This window comes from Pristiophorus japonicus, chromosome 2 (genome assembly GCF_044704955.1).
Source record: "Pristiophorus japonicus isolate sPriJap1 chromosome 2, sPriJap1.hap1, whole genome shotgun sequence".
NCBI classification, from domain to species: Eukaryota; Metazoa; Chordata; class Chondrichthyes; family Pristiophoridae; genus Pristiophorus; species Pristiophorus japonicus.
The window spans coordinates 38,426,360-38,442,393 of NC_091978.1; the positions used below are offsets into that span (position 1 = coordinate 38,426,360).

Sequence of the window (16,034 nt, forward strand, 5' to 3'; positions counted from 1 at the left end):
AAATCAATTTCCCTTTCCTCCCCCCCACATACACATTCCTCAGTGTTTTACCGTGAGACCACTTCTTGGATCTGAAGGAGATAGATACAGGCTTAACAAAATATTGTAAAATAGAAGTGAAAACAAAATGGCTATCAATTTTAATGTTCATTTCTTTTTGGGGTTATTATAAGAACATAAGAAATAGGAACAGAAGTAGGCCTTTTAGTCTCTCGAGCCTGCTCCACCATTCAATAAGATGACAGCTGATCTGATCATGGACTCAGGTCCACTTCCCCGCCCGCTCCCCATAACCCTTTACTCCCTTATCGTTCAAAAATCTGTCTATCTCCGCCTTAAATATATTCAATGACCCAGCCTCCACAGCTCTCTGGGGCAGAGAATTCCATAGATTTACAACCCTCAGAGATGAAATTCCTCCTCATCTCAGTTTTAGTGTTGCTATTATAAGCCTGCTTGTGATATTATTCAAATCACAGTAGATATAGTGTAATAGATATGGTGTGTCTGGTTCTAATAATTCTATTTGAAATAATGTGGCTAATGTTCTAGTTATTAACAAGGCTCAACTAAAAGTTTGTGTTACTACTAATCACGGGGTCTACTTTCAGTGACACATTATAAAGAACCTCGTAACATAGCCTGTGGCCTGCTTTGTGCTTTAAATAGGATAACCGTGGTATAGGGGTCCATGGCATAATAAATTCTGCGTAATGAAGCTGTGTAATCTCATGACATTTTATCTGTGGATAGAATGTTTCTGCTTTTCTTGAGATATGACATATACGTGCCATTGCGCACCAGAGTTTTCTGCAGCCAGTTGACATTAACAATGATTTATTTTGGTTGTCGTTTGCAGAGACCACCAGGTCCAAACCCATCCTGACTGGAACCCACCCCGTAAACACCACGGTGGATTACGGAGGCACAACCTCCTTCCAGTGCAAGGTCCGCAGCGACGTCAAGCCTGTGATTCAGTGGCTGAAGAGAGTGGAGTATGGCAGTGAGAACAAGTACAACTCCACCATTGATGTCAGAGGACAGAAGTTTGTGGTGCTGCCGATGGGAGAGGTGTGGTCCAGGCCCGACGGCTCTTACTTAAACAAACTGATGATCTCCAGAGCAAAAGAGGAGGATGCTGGGATGTACATCTGCCTGGGTGCAAACACCATGGGATACAGCTTCAGGAGTGCTTTCCTCACTGTGTTGCCAGGTAGGCAGGCTCCTTCTCTCCGTACTTGTGCGCTAGAATTAAACATTTTGCTTTTTCTAGGTTTCAGTGGTGCCTTTTGGCTTTTGGGTGCTGGAGATTCCGAAGCGTTTCAAATCCAAAGCTGGAGATCTGCGGTTGGTTTGGCCCAGTTGGCATGATACATGTTCCACAGACCAGCAGGAGGCATGAAACAAACATCTCCCATCTCCTTTCCTCCACCGCTAGACCCCCAACATACAGTCGCACAACATTAGCCAAGTAATATGGGACGGCCTACTGCTGGGATCTGTCAAGTTACCTCGTATCATTTTTTTTTAAATTTGGGAAAGCTAGGTGAAGGGTCAAGATTCATAGTGCAGGACAACCACCAAGAATGAAAAGAGTACTATGAGAAAACAATGCAGTAGTGGTTATGTGATGCAAAGCTTAGGTTTAGAAGCTTGTTAACTATAAGAGGGAAAGAAAACTTAGGGGTTTCATAATTTTGAGGTGCTAAGAAAGGAAGAGTTAGAGTAGGAGATGCTGCTGTGAGCCTTGATTCGACCACATTAAGGATTCGGGGAGATTGAAGAACCCTTCTATAAGGTGGTCTATTTGGATCTTCTATTTTAAGGCTGAAGGATTGTGAGTAATTAGTCTGCAGACAACATATTGTACGATAAAGGAATAAAAATGAAAACAGGCTTTAGGACTGAAACATAAGTTAGTTTAATGAAGATTGGCACGGTGTGGCATGGTGATACTGCAGTTATATAGGAAATGCCAGAAAGAAAAAGACCAAGGTCCATCTAATTCGCCTTCTACCATCCTGCGAGATGCATGATACAGCAATAATGCAGTTACCAACTAATGGCATCTTTTGCACGGAACTTCCTTGCGGGTTCTCCCAACTGGCTGCTGTGAGTTAGGGGCAAGATTGACATAAACCTAATCTCACTTCGATTTATATGCTGAACATTTCCACAAGGGAAAAGAGGAATCACAAATGGCTGCCAATTTGCACCATTAAATGTCTGTCTCATAGTAATCAAGGCAAAAGCTAAGGATGTCAAATTGTTCGGTTTCTGCATGGACCTGGCTGACAGGTAGCGGGCATGGTGGGGGGGGTGGACTTGGGGGGCATCTACAGCACATGGTCCACCCATTTGTACCTCAAAATTACAGTTTGCATATTTAAAGAACCTCCTGCTTGTTTTGGGCGGGAGTGCTGGGTGCCCATTTAAAGGCAGCATGAATTAGGCAAGCTAATGGGTATCCAAGATGCCCACCAGATTTTCCTCTGCCAGTTGCTCACTTTTTCAGGTAGTTGAAATTCTCACCACCCAAGTGGTAGGTTATCTGTGTGTTCTCTCAGCTTGTGATGTAAACAGAACAGTGAGAATGAATACCTTCCATTTAAAAGTAAAGCTAGACTAATAGGGGATGGGTAAAGCAGTAGTCTGGCACTCTGCCCATGAACTTTTCAGAGCTGGGTTTGAATCTACCTTGGTTGAGGTGGTGAATGTATCCTTCTTCTGCCAGCCGTTTGGATTCTCTGTAAAATGAGTTTGTGCACTTTTCTAACACTGGTGCACTCATTTGACATTAAGACACATTTGGGGCAATATTCCCTCGAACTTATTTTTTGGGGGGTTGCATGGCCCCTTTAACATGCTGCGCGGCCCATTCAAATTTCTGCGCCTGCACACTTTTTTCCATTTAAAAGCTGTTGAGCGATCTGTGCCGGATTTCCAGACTGCTGTGCGGCTATGCAGCCGTGCAGCTTCGCGGGAACGTTGACTGGGAGTCATTTTGACTTTGGCCGATAATGTAAAACAGACGACATTGACTCAGCCACCCTTTGTACATCTCTCCTGGTTTTCATTTCTAGTGACTTCATTGTTTGGGCCGGCTAAAGAGAGCTTTACTCTGAAGCTGACCGAGCTGTACCTGGCCTCAGAGTCCTTGCTTCTGATTCCGGGCGCTATAGATGGAAAAATATTCAATGTTTCCATTCACCTCGATGAACAGGAAACTTCACTCCAAGTTATAAATAAATCACGGTGAACAAACGAATCCAAGCTCGTTTGTTTTCAAAGGTCTATGATACTGTAAAAAGTAATTTGTCAGTGCACTTAGCACAAATCGTTCGGGCTGCTTTGATACTAGAAGCCATGGATCTATGTATTCATAGCATGAAGAACTTAATGCTTTAACAAATGACTTTGCAAGAAACATAATGGAAGGATTAAGTGCGTTAGTGTTGTATTATGCAGATTTTCTACCAGAATTTTATGCAAACATATTCAGAATGGAATTAATGCCAACATCTGTACTTTTAGATGCAAAGAGCCGAAACGAGATTAATGGTGTTGATTATATGTGAAACTGACAATCTGGAGTATTATTCATGTCTGCACATAGCAGGACGTTATATTCAACAGGACCAATCAAAGCTGAATGTTTACAGTGGAGAATATCCAGGAGAAAAATTGCTGGTTGATTTTTCTCTAATAGCGGTAATCAGTGTTGAGGTAAAATCTTGCGTAAGGCTTCCAAATTAATCCAATTCTGGGTTGCTTTAAAAGCCAAGCTGTGTGAGGTCTTTGCAGGACTCAAACTGCTAGATGTCAGCAAAAGTCACGATAGCATGACTATATTCTTTTGACCGAAATGCTTGTATTGTTGAACAAATAGTATTGTGCATCTTGACAGAGACCACATTGACTGCCTGTTTAGGAACTATTAGATATTCCCAGAGTGAAAAGTTAGACAGTTCTGAGGTGTAGGACCTGCATTTTTGAGGGGGGTGGGATGGAATATGGGAGGTCAGGATCATCAGAATATTAAAATGTTAATCGTAGAGTCTCATAGGCGGTCCCTTGAATGAGGATGACTTGCTTCCACAAGAGTTCACAGGTGTTTCAATGAAGAACCTGATGTTCCAGTCCTGAACTCCAATTGAAGGGGTGGAAGATGCCTGTGCGTGGATTTTTTTAACGTGTGGTGACTGTTGCACATCAACCACCACACTGGCTTGACAGAGCTAGGCCTTTATCCAATGGCAAGGGTTAACCAAGACGACTGGAGACCTGCTCTGCTACATGGACCTAGTGCGCACACATATCGCAGTGTCTATAAGACCTATGAAGTACATTGAAATGTTGCTCTGCCAGCATTCTGCCACTAAAGAAAGAGTGAACTATAGTTAGAAATACCTCATGAACCACCAGGCAGTAACCCAGTGTCATGGCTCAACAGTACAAGTTGACGTTGGTATAATGCTTGCTTTGGCAATATTTAGTTTTGGCTCACAAACACATTTCCTAATCCTGGTAGCAACAGCTACGTTTGGAATAATTTAAATAGCCCATGGCAACCTCCCTGGTACGGCACTTTATCACATGTCTCTGAAAGATCTCAAGATGCTTCACCTATGGTCAATGCAGGGACTGTTTTGTAGGCAATTTGCACGCAGCAAGATCCCACAAACAGCAATGAGATAGAAGACCAGTGTGTTTTTGGTAGTGCTAGTTGAGGAAGACATTTTGGTCAGGCCTTGAGTGGACTTTTATTTAGACCATAAATATAATTATAATCCACAGATGGTAAGGTAAGATTTTACAGTGCATTGATGATCAGTTTACACGTAGTTCAGTTTTAATCCACACAAATATATGTACTTACATTAGAAACAATACAGGAAAGCACAAAACTAATTCCAAACATAAAGGGGATGAGCTATGAGGAAAATCTGATGAAGCCCATTCTATCAAGGGAAACCCATAACATTTCTAAAACCGTAAGTAGATAAGGCAAAACCAGATTATTACTTTAAAGTATGCCAAGAAGATAGGAGCAGAAGGCATACATGGATAATAGTGAGAAATAAATTTAGAACAGACGTATGCCAAGAAAAAAACATTCTTAACACAAAGAAAAATGTGATTTGAATATGGTTCTATCATTTCTACCAAATATCAATGGTTGTAATCGGCTGCTTCATTCACCTTTCATTCACAATTTACAAAAATTTAATGTTGGAAAATAAAATCAACTGCTGATATAGCAAATTTAGTATTAAGTGGAAGCTCACGGGGAGCACAAACACTGACGTGGACAGATTGGATCAAATGGCCTGTTTCCGTGCTATAAATCTACTCTTCGACAGCACGTCCCAAACCTGTGACCTCTACCACCTAGAAGGACAAGGGCAGCAGATGCATGGGAACATCATCACCTGCAAGTTCCCCTCCAAGTTACACACCATCCTGACTTGGAAATATATCGGCATTCCTCCAGGTCAAAATCCTGGAAACCTTGGCAAGTAAAATCAAGGAAAGCCCAAAGATGTTCTATAAATATATTAAGAGCAAGAGGATAACTAAAGAAAGGGTAGGGCCTATTAGTGACCATGAGGGTAATCTGTGTGTGGAGGCAGAAGATGTTGGTATGGTTCTAAATGAATACTTTGTGTCTGTTTTCACAAAGCAAAGGGGCAATGCAGATACTGCTATCGACGAGGAGTGTGAAATTCTGGATGAAATAAATATAGTGAGAGAGGAGGTATTAAAGGGTTTAGCGGCTTTGACAGTGGATAAGTCCTCAGGGTCGGATAAAATGCATCCCAGGCTGTTGAGTGAAGCAAAAGAGGAAATAGCACAGGCCTTGACCATCATTTTCCAGTCCTCTTTGGATTCAGGAATGGTGCCAGAGGACTGGAGGACTGCTAATGTTGTACCCTTGTTTAAGAAGGGAGAAAGAGATAGGCCGCGTAACTACAGGCCTGTCAGCCCAACCTCAGTGGTGGGAAAATTATTGGAAAAATTCCTGAAGGACAGGATAAATCTACATTTAGAAAGGCAAGGATTAATCAGAGACAATCAGCACTGATTTGTAAAGGGAAGATCGTGTTTGACTAACCTGATTGAATTTTTCGAGGAGGTAACCAGGAGGGTTGATGAGGGTACTGCGTATGATGTAGTGTATATGGACTTTAGCAAAGCTCTTGATAAGGTCACGGAGGTAAAAGCCCATGGGATCCAGGGCAAAGTGACAAGTTGGATCCAAAATTGGCTTAGAGGTAGGAAGCAAAGGGTAATTGTTGATGGATGTTTTTGTGACTGGAAGGATGTTTCCAGTGGGGTTCCGCAGGGCTCAGTACTGGGTCCCTTGCTTTTTGTGGTATAAATCAATGATCTAGATTTGAATATAGGGGGTATGATTAAGAAGTTTGCAGATGACACTAAAATTGACTGTGTGGTTGATAATGAAGAGGAATGTCATGGACTGCAGGAGGATATCAAACTACTGGCCAGGTCGGCAGAACAGTGGCAAATGGATTTTAATTCGGAGAAGTGTGAGGTAATGCATTTTGGGAGGGCTAATAAGGAAAGGGTATACACACTAAATTAGAAGTACAGATAAACAAAGGGACCTTGCAGTGCTTGTCCACAGATCCCTGAAAGTAGCAGGCCAGATGGCTAAGGTGGTTAAGAAGGCATACGGAATGCTTGCCTTTATTGGCCGAGGCATAGAATAAAGCACAAGAGCAGGGAGGTTATGCTTAACTTGTATAATACACTGGTTAGGCCAGAGCTGGAATACTGCATGCAGTTTTGGTCGCCGTATTATAGGAGAGGGTGCAGAGGAGATTTACGAGGATGTTGCCTGGAATGGAGAATCTTAGCTATGAGGACAGATTGGATAGGCTGGATTTGTTCTCCTTGGAACAGAGGAGGCTGAGAGGAGACCTCATTGAGGTGTATAAAATTTTGAGAGGCCTGGATTATAGTGGATAGCAAGGGCCTATTTCCCTTGGGGGAAGGGTCAATTACGAGGGGGCATAATTTTAAGGTGGTTGGTGGAAGGTTTAGAGGGGATTTAAGGGGAAGCTTCTTCTCACAGAGAGTTGCGGGAATCTGAAACTCATTGCCTGGAATGGTGGTAGAGGCAGAAACCCTCACCACATTTAAAAGGTGCTTGGATGGACACATGAAGTGCCGTAACCTGCAGGGTTACGGACCTAGAGGTGGTAAGTGGGATTAGTCTGGATAACCTCTTGTTGGCTGGCGCAGATACGATGGGAAGTACTTCAGGGAAACTAATATGGCCAGCGTGATCTCCTGGACTAGTTTCGTTCGCCTGAATGGGTTGGAGAGGAATTTTCCCAGATTTCGTTCCCCAATTGGCCTGTGTTTTTATCTCTTTTTTTGCCTCTCCCAGGAAATCGCATCGTTCCGGGTGTGGTGGAGTGTAAAATATCGTGATACTTGGGGTATTTACATTGTACATTAATGATTTAGACGAGGGGATTAAATGTAATATCTCCAAATTTGCGGATGACACTAAGTTGGGTGGCAGTGTGAGCTGCGAGGAGGATGCTATGAGGCTGCAGAGTGACTTGGATAGGTTAGGTGAGTGGGCAAATGCATGGCAGATGAAGTATAATGTGGATAAATGTGAGGTTATCCACTTTGGTGGTAAAAACAGAGAGACAGACTATTATCTGAATGGTGACAGATTAGGAAAAGGGGAGGTGCAACGAGACCTGGGTGTCATGGTGCATCAGTCATTGAAGGTTGGCATACAGATACAGCAGGTGGTTAAGAAAGCAAATGGCATGTTGGCCTTCATAGCGAGGGGATTTGAGTACAGAGGCAGAGAGGTGTTACTACAGTTGTACAGGGCCTTGGTGAGGCAACACCTGGAGTATTGTGTACAGTTTTGGTCTCCTAACTTGAAGAAGGACATTCTTGCTATTGAGGGAGTGCAGCAAAGATTCACCAGACTGGTTCCCGGGATGGCGGGACTGACATATCAAGAAAGACTGGATCAACTGGGCTTGTATTCACTGGAGTTCAGAAGAATGAGAGGGGATCTCATAGAAATGTTTAAAATTCTGACGAGTATAGACAGGTTAGATGCAGGAAGAATGTTCCCAATGTTGGGGAAGTCCAGAACCAGGGGTCACAGTCTAAGGATAAGGGGTAAGCCATTTAGGACCGAGATGAGGAGAAACTTCTTAACCCAGAGAGTGGTGAACCTGTGGAATTCTCTACCACAGAAAGTTGTTGAGGCCAATTCACTAAATATATTCAAAAAGGAGTTAGATGAAGTCCTTACTACTAGGGGATCAAGGGGTATGGCGAGAAAGCAGGAATGGGGTACTGAAGTTGCATGTTCAGCCATGAACTCATTGAATGGCGGTGCAGGCTAGAAGGGCCGACGGCCGACTCCTGCACCTATTTTCTATGTTTCTATGTATTGCAGTTGTGTGGGGCGGACTGGTTGGACCGGATGCTCTTTACCTGTCCACCATTGTTCATTGCTCATAGGTTTATATGTAACCTTCAGGGCTACTGACCGAGGACAGTGTAGTGTGGCTCTTTGTCGGCAGGCGCGGACACGATGGGCCGAAATGGCCTCCTTCTGTGCTGTAAATTTCTATGTTTCTATGTTCCTATATTTATGTTTCCCTCCCTACCAGCACTGTGGGATTACCTTCATCACATGGACCGCAGCGGTTCAAGAAGGCGGCTCACCACCACCTTCTCAAGGACAATTAGAGATGGTCAATAAATGCTGACCTTGCCAGCAACACCAACATCCCAGGAACGAACAAAAAAAAATACTTTGCAATAAAGGAGAAAGTTATTTACCAATAAGATTGGTGCAAAAATAGTTGGGTTATTCAAAATATACCTAGGCACCCTGCTGGGAAAATTAAAGGATGGTGTTTGACGGGAATTCGCTTTTCTCATTCTTAAATGCTTTCATGATGAATTTATTTGAGTTCATCGAAGTAATGGTGACAGATTAGTAAAAGGAGAGGTGCACCGAGACCTGGGTGTCATGGTACATCAGTCATTGAAAGTTGGCATGCAGGCACAGCAGGCGGTGAAGAAGGCAAATGGCATGTTGGCCTTCATAGCGAGGGGATTTGAGTCTAGGAGCAGGGAGGTCTTACTGCCGTTGTACAGGGCCTTGCTGAGGCCACACCTGGAATATTGTGTTCAGTTTTGGTCTCCTAATCTGAGGAAGGACATTCTTGCTATTGATGGAGTGCAGTGAAGGTTCACCAGACTGATTCCCAGGATGGCAGGACTGACATATGAGGAGAGACTGGATCGACTAGGCTTATACTCACTGGAATTTAGAAGAATTAGAGGGGATCTCATAGAAACATATAAAATTCTGACGGGATTGGACAGGTTAGATGCAGGAAGAGTGTTCCCGATGTTGGAGAAGTCCAGAACCGGGAGTCACAGTCTAAGGATAAGGGATAAGCCATATAGGACCGAGATGAGGAGAAACTTTTTCACCCAGAGAATTGTGAACCTTTGGAATTCTCTACCACAGAAGGTTGTTGAGGCCAGTTCATTGGATATATTCAAAAGGGAGTTAGATGTGACCCTTACGGCTAAAGGGATCAGGAGGTATGGGGAGAAGGCAGGAGTGGGATACTGAAGTTGCATGATCAGCCATGATCATATTGAATAGTGGTGCAGGCTCGAAGGGCCGAACGGCCTACTCCTGCACCTATTTGCTTTGTTTATATTTTTCTATGAATAATGAATTTGGCGGATTATAGGAACAAGAAATTGGTCAACAAGGTTGGATGGCATAGAATAATGGGGGGAACCTCTAAAATGGATTGAAAACTTGCTGAATGAAATGAACATATGAAAATTCCAATGGAGCTGCATCAGTGCGGAAGGAGGTGATCAGCGCATTGCTGCTTACAATGTACATAAATGGTTTATATGTGCCGACAGAAGGACAGCTGTCCAAGTACACCAATGATTCCAAGTGTCGCCGTTGCTGGGTCAACATCATCGCCGTGTCACAATCCTGGAACTCCCTCCCTAACAGCACTGTGGGAGTACCTTCACTACATGGACTGCAGCGGTTCAAAAGGCGGCTCACCATCACCTTCTCCAGGGCAATTCGGGATGGGCAATAAATGCAGGCCTTGCCAGCGATGCCCACATCCCAGAAACGAATAAGAAAGAAAAGAAAGAACTTCCATTGATAGAGCACATTTCAACAACAACAACAACTTGTATTTATATAGTGCCTTTAACGTAGTGAAACGTCCCAAGCCGCTTCACAGGAGTATTATGAGATTAAAGAATATTGACACCGAGCTGCATAAGGAGAAATTAGGGCAGGTGACAAAAGCTTGGTCAAAGAGGTAAGTTTTACGGAGCATCTTGAAGGAGGAAAGAGAGGCAGAGAGGTTTAGGCAGGCGGTTCCAGAGCTTGGGGCCGAGGCAACTGAAGGCACGGCCACCAATGGTTGAGCGATTATAATCAGGGATCCTGAAGAAAGCAGAATTAGAAGAGCGCAGACATCACGTGGGCAGGGGGGTGGCAGGGGGGGGTTGGTTGGGGGGTTGGAGAGGAGATTAGAGATAGGGAGGGGTGAGACCATGGAGGGATTTGAAAACAAGACTGAGAATTTTGAAATCGAAGCATCGCTTAACCGGAAGCCAATGTATGTAAGCGAGTACAGGGGTGATGGTTGAGCGGGACTTGGTGGGGATTACGACACGAGCAGCCGAGTTTTGGATCACCTCTAGTTTACGTGGGGTAGAATATGTGAGGCCAGCCAGGAGTGCATTGGAATAGTCAAGTCTAGAGGTAACGAAGGCATAGATGAGGGCTTCAGCAGTGGATGAGCTGAAGCAAGGGTGGAGACAAGTGATGTTATGGAGGTGTTATGGATTGCAGCAGTTGAAGGCGGCGGCTTACTACCACCTTCTTGAGGGCAATTAGGGATGGGCAATAAATGCTGGCCTTGCCAGTGATGCCCACATCCCATGAATGAATTTTAAAAAGCATCAGAACTTACATTGATGGAGCACATTTCATATCCTCAGGATGTCTCAGTGTTTCACAACTGATTAAGCACTCTTGAAATGTAATCCCTGTTGTAACACAGGAAAACACAGCAGTCAATTTGCATATAGCAGGATCCCTCAAACAGCAATTAAATAAATGGACCAGATAATCTGTTTGGTGTGTTGGATAAGAGATAAATGTTGGCCGTAACACTGGGAGAACTTTGCTGCTCTTCAAATAATTCCTTGGAATTAAGAGGTCAGCCCAGACCTCAGCTTAATGCCCCATCTAAAAGACGGCATCTCTAACAGTGCAGCGCTCCTTCAGCACTGCACTGAAATATCAGCCTAGATTTTGTGTTCAAGTCTTTGGAGTGGGACATGAACCCACAAGCTTCTGACTCAGAGGCAAGTGTGCTAGCCACTGAGCCAAAGCTGAGAATCGGGGAGAAAGCTTAGCTTCCAGAAAGTATTATTGACTTTATTCTTTGCTTTGATCTAGTCCACCTGGAGTACTGTGCATAATGATGGCAGCCAGTCTATAATAACTTGGCTTTGCAAAGAGTACAACCAATAGATACCTGAGCGTGGAAGAGACTCGGTACAAAAACTGGGATTTTCCTTGAGAAGAGAAAGCTTAGGGGGCTCTCAAGTATTTGGGAGTAAAGAGACACTTCTTATCAATGTGTTAAAGTCACAACTCCCCCACAAGAGGGCACATATTCCAGTTCAGATAAAATTACTTTACCTCATCATCATCATAGGCAGTCCCTCAGAATCAAGGAAGACTTGCTTCCACTCTTAAAATGAGTCCTTAAGTGGCTGAACAGTCCAATACGAGAGCCACAGTCCCTGCCACAGGTGGGACAGGCAATCGTTGAGGGTAAGGGAGGGTGGGACAGATTTTCCGCACGTTCTTTCCGCTGCCTGCGCTTGGTTTCTGCATGCACTCGGCGTTGAGACTCGAGGTGCTCAGCGCCCTCTCGAATGCACTTCCTCCACTTAGGGCGGTCTTTGGCCAGGGACTCCCAGGTGTCAGTGGGGATGTTGCACTTTATCAGGGAGGCTTTGAGGGTGTCCTTGTAACATTTCCTCTGCCCACCTTTGGCTCGTTTGCCATGAAGGAGTTCCGAGGTAGAGCGCTTGCTTTGGGAGTCTCGTGTCTGGCATGCGAACTATGTGGCCTGCCCAGCGGAGAGGGTGAATGCATGCAATATGCTGCGCTGGGGAGCTCTCAAGATGGACTGCGCCATTAAATTCAAGAGGGAAGTGGATGGATTTTTAGTGAGGGAAGAAATTACCAGGCATGAGATATAGAGTGGTGCCTGATTTTCTGGATTTTGGGTATATCCTGATAGATCCTAATGTTTTTTTTCCCAATCTTGTATATTCCTATGATTATAAATGTATCTGTGACTGCGTTTCAAATATTTTTTCCCAACCTCCTGTTAATGAAAAATGTAGCTTACAATCTAAAGACAAACAAAACGAGGGAACATGGAAGTAATCATGTTGATGTGAGGAATGTAAAATATAGGTGAGGAAAAGGAAGGGATTTTACTCTTGAGACTTTGCAAATGTTATTATTTCCAATGGTAGTTGCTGTTTTGTTATGAAAAATAACCTCTTTGTTTCTCAGTGTAAAAAAAAATCTCCATCTCAATTTACTTCAGGCCACTCTTATCTGACCTTGGCAGTACTGTACCCTATGAAATTCCTCACTCTCTTGTTGGAAAACAAATGAGCCAGGAAAAGGTCGGGGAGCCTTGGCATAAAGTTATTTTCCTGGCTCTTCCTCCGACTGTGACATCTCACTGTTATAAGCATGTGGCTTACAATCCTTATAACATTTCTAAATGCAAGCCAGCTCATATATCACCGCGTATTACCTGGTGACATGTTCCTCAGCTGTCAGTATGGCAATGGCAAAACACGGTCAGCACAATCAGCAACAATTTTTGGTTTTGTGTCATACGTTTAAATGCTGGTGTTTCATCTGCTTCACTTCCACTCTGGCTCCACACAAGCCAATGTCCAATCTTTTCAATGGAAATAAGGTTCACAATTCCTTAAACATGCACACCCATATAATGTAAGTAAAGCACCTTAGAGAATCAAAACACAGGAAAATAGGAACAGGAGTAGGCCACTCAGTGCCTCGAGCCTGCTCCGCCATTCAATGAGATCATGGCTGATCTGCGCCCTAACTTCACATACCCGCCTTTGGCCCATATCCCTTAATACTTTTTGGTCATGCTAACTATATTGTTTTTACTTCAGATCATTAAGGAGGGATGATTTGCTTTTTGTGCAATCTGTAAACCCATTCCTAAAGAACAGAGGCAATTTCACTTATGGTGTCAAGCAATTTTTTTTAGGTAAAATCACTGGAGAATATTGTGGTTTAAATGTAGTACCTGTAAAGATACACTGGCAGTGGTTAACATGAGAACGTAAGAACATGAGAAATAGGAACAGGAGTAGGCCATTTGACCCCTCGAGCCTGCTCCACCATTCAATAAGATCATGGGTGATCTGATATTGGCCTCAACTCCACTTCCCTGCTCGCTCCCCATAACCCTTGACTCCCTTATCATTCAAAAATCTCCAGTTTTCCTCTCTCCAAGGAGGTGTAACAAAATCTATTCTTTTTAAAGGCATTTACATTGTCGCCCCACTTGGAAGAATTCTCCCCCTTGTGACAGCTTACCTTTGTGCTCCATCTTCACACCTGCTAATCTGTGTGATAAGACAATTACAATTGGGAGTGTTGTGCATTTTAGGGCATTAGTACCCAGAGCCAAGGGAAAGGATGCCAAAGGTGCCTGGCAAAACAAAAAGAACTCTCCAAATGTGGAAAATGATGGCCTAAAGAGATGCTGTTGCAGGTGTGTTTGGACTGTCAATGTGCTCTGCAATGTAGCCGTTTATGTAAAGGCACAAAGGAAAAGCTGGGACAGATGTGCTCTATAAAGATTCTTGGTAAGTAAAACACCCCTGCCCTTGATCTCCAAATCCACCCATCATTGGCCAACTGTGGCTGTGGTTTGTAGATCTACAAGATGCCATGCAGCAGCTCATCAAGGTTAGTCTGACAGCATCTCTCGGTCTCAAAACCGATATAGATTGAGAAGGACAAAAGGAGCAATGTTATAGGAACGTAATCACCTACACGTATTCCTCCAAGTCACATACCATCCTGACTTGGATACATATGGCTATTCCTTTACTGTTGCTGGATTAAAATTACCTACCTACTGTGGGAGCACCATCCCGACAAGGATTGCAGCAGTTTAAGGAGAAGGCCCACCACCATCTTCTAAGTATAGACAATAAATGCCGGCCTTGCTCACATCCCCAAGAAGAAATTTAAAAAAAAACAGACTTGGGGGTTCAGATACACAGACCTTTAGTGGGAGTACAATCTTATGAAGTGAGATCCTGGGGTAGAATTCCACTTTGGGTACAATCGGGAAACCATGCACAAACTGCGCTTGAAATTGCACTGTTTTTCCAAAATGAAGTTATGGTTCAAGTTTCTACCTAAGCTCATTTGCTTAATCACACACACAAAATCTTCCATGCACCAACGCAGTCGGTCAGCATAATAGAACGCAATTGTTTTTTTCTTTGCATTAAAAAATATTCCTTGATATATTTAAGAGTGGTAACCTAGTGCAGTTTTATTCATTCAGCTGAAAATGGGCTTATCGACTGTCTGCAGTAAAACCTGCAAAGCAGGTTAAAGTAGAGGCTTCAGGCTTCAGGCCTCATTAATATTTAAAATACTAACTCGCCGCCTCCCCCCCCCAACTACCCCATCCCACCTGAGTAAAAGGTGAAAGTGGGAGGGTTGGGTTTTCGATTTTTACAAGTTTCACTCTCTCCCACTCCACCTCCCCGGCTATCTCCAACCCACCCCTATTTTTCCTGTGAAAATTCCGGCCTAGGATTCTGAATCTCCACGTGCAGACCCCTCTGTCCTACTCTCCGAACTGCACGCAGTGCCAGTCTCTGAGCTGGTGTCTGCAAGTGTAAGACCGAGTGATGCTTCCTGTTCAGCAGTACTGCCCTCTTCTTCCTCTTCTCCTTTAAGGCTGTGTGCATCTTCTGGATCTGATATGTAAGAACGAGAGAAGGGTTAGCATTTAGTAAACAGAGACAGATGAAAACAGCTGCAAATAACAGCTGTTATTATTTAAATGGAGAAAGATTGCAAAGTGCCGCAGTATAGCGGGACCTGGGGATACTTGTGCATGATGCACAAAAGGTTAGTATGCAGGTATAGCAAGTGATCAGGAAGGCAAATGGAATCTTGGCCTTTATTTCAAAGGGGATGGAGTATAAAAACAGGGAAGTCTTGCAACAGCTATATAAGGTATTGGTGAGGCCACACCTGGAATATTGCATGCAGTTTTGATTTCCATATTTCCGAAAGGATATACTTGCTTTGGAGGCAGTTCAGAGAAGGTTTACTAGGTTGATTCTGGGGATGAGGGGGTTGATTTATGAGGAAAGGTTGAGTAGTTTGGGCCTCTACTCATTGGAATTCAGAAGAATGAGAGGTGATCTTATCGAGACGTGTAAGATTATGAGAGGGCTTGACAAGGTGGATGCAGAGAGGATGTTTCCACTGATGGGGGAGACTAGAACTAGAGGGCATGATCTTAGAATAAGGGACTGTCCATTTAAAACAGAGATGAGGAGAAATTTCTTGTCTCAGAGGGTTGTAAATCTGTGGAATTCGCTGCCTCAGAGATCTGTGGAAGCTGGGTCATTGAATAAATTTAAGACAGAAAGAGACAGTTTGTTAAACGATTAAGGGGATAAGGGGTTATAGGGAGCAGGCGGGGAAATGGAGCTGAGTCCATGATCGTATTGAATGGCGGAGCAGGCTCAAGTGGCCGTATGGCCTACTCCTGTTCCTATTTCTTATGTTCTTATGTAAGGGATTTAACTGAGAAACAAAGGAGATGAAAATGGTTAAAAACCTTGCA

The 16,034-nt window shown here is 43.7% G+C and overlaps 1 protein-coding gene across 2 annotated transcripts in view; it reads left to right on the forward strand.

The window, feature by feature from the left end:
* The window catches only part of LOC139236929 (fibroblast growth factor receptor-like 1), a 358,006-nt gene that overhangs the window by 327,131 nt on the left and 14,841 nt on the right, over positions 1-16,034 (forward strand). For both annotated transcript variants that reach the window (XM_070866868.1, XM_070866869.1), the window contains one exon: positions 860-1,213. In XM_070866868.1, coding sequence (XP_070722969.1) covers positions 860-1,213 — 354 coding nt within the window. The remainder of the gene's footprint in view (positions 1-859; positions 1,214-16,034) is intronic.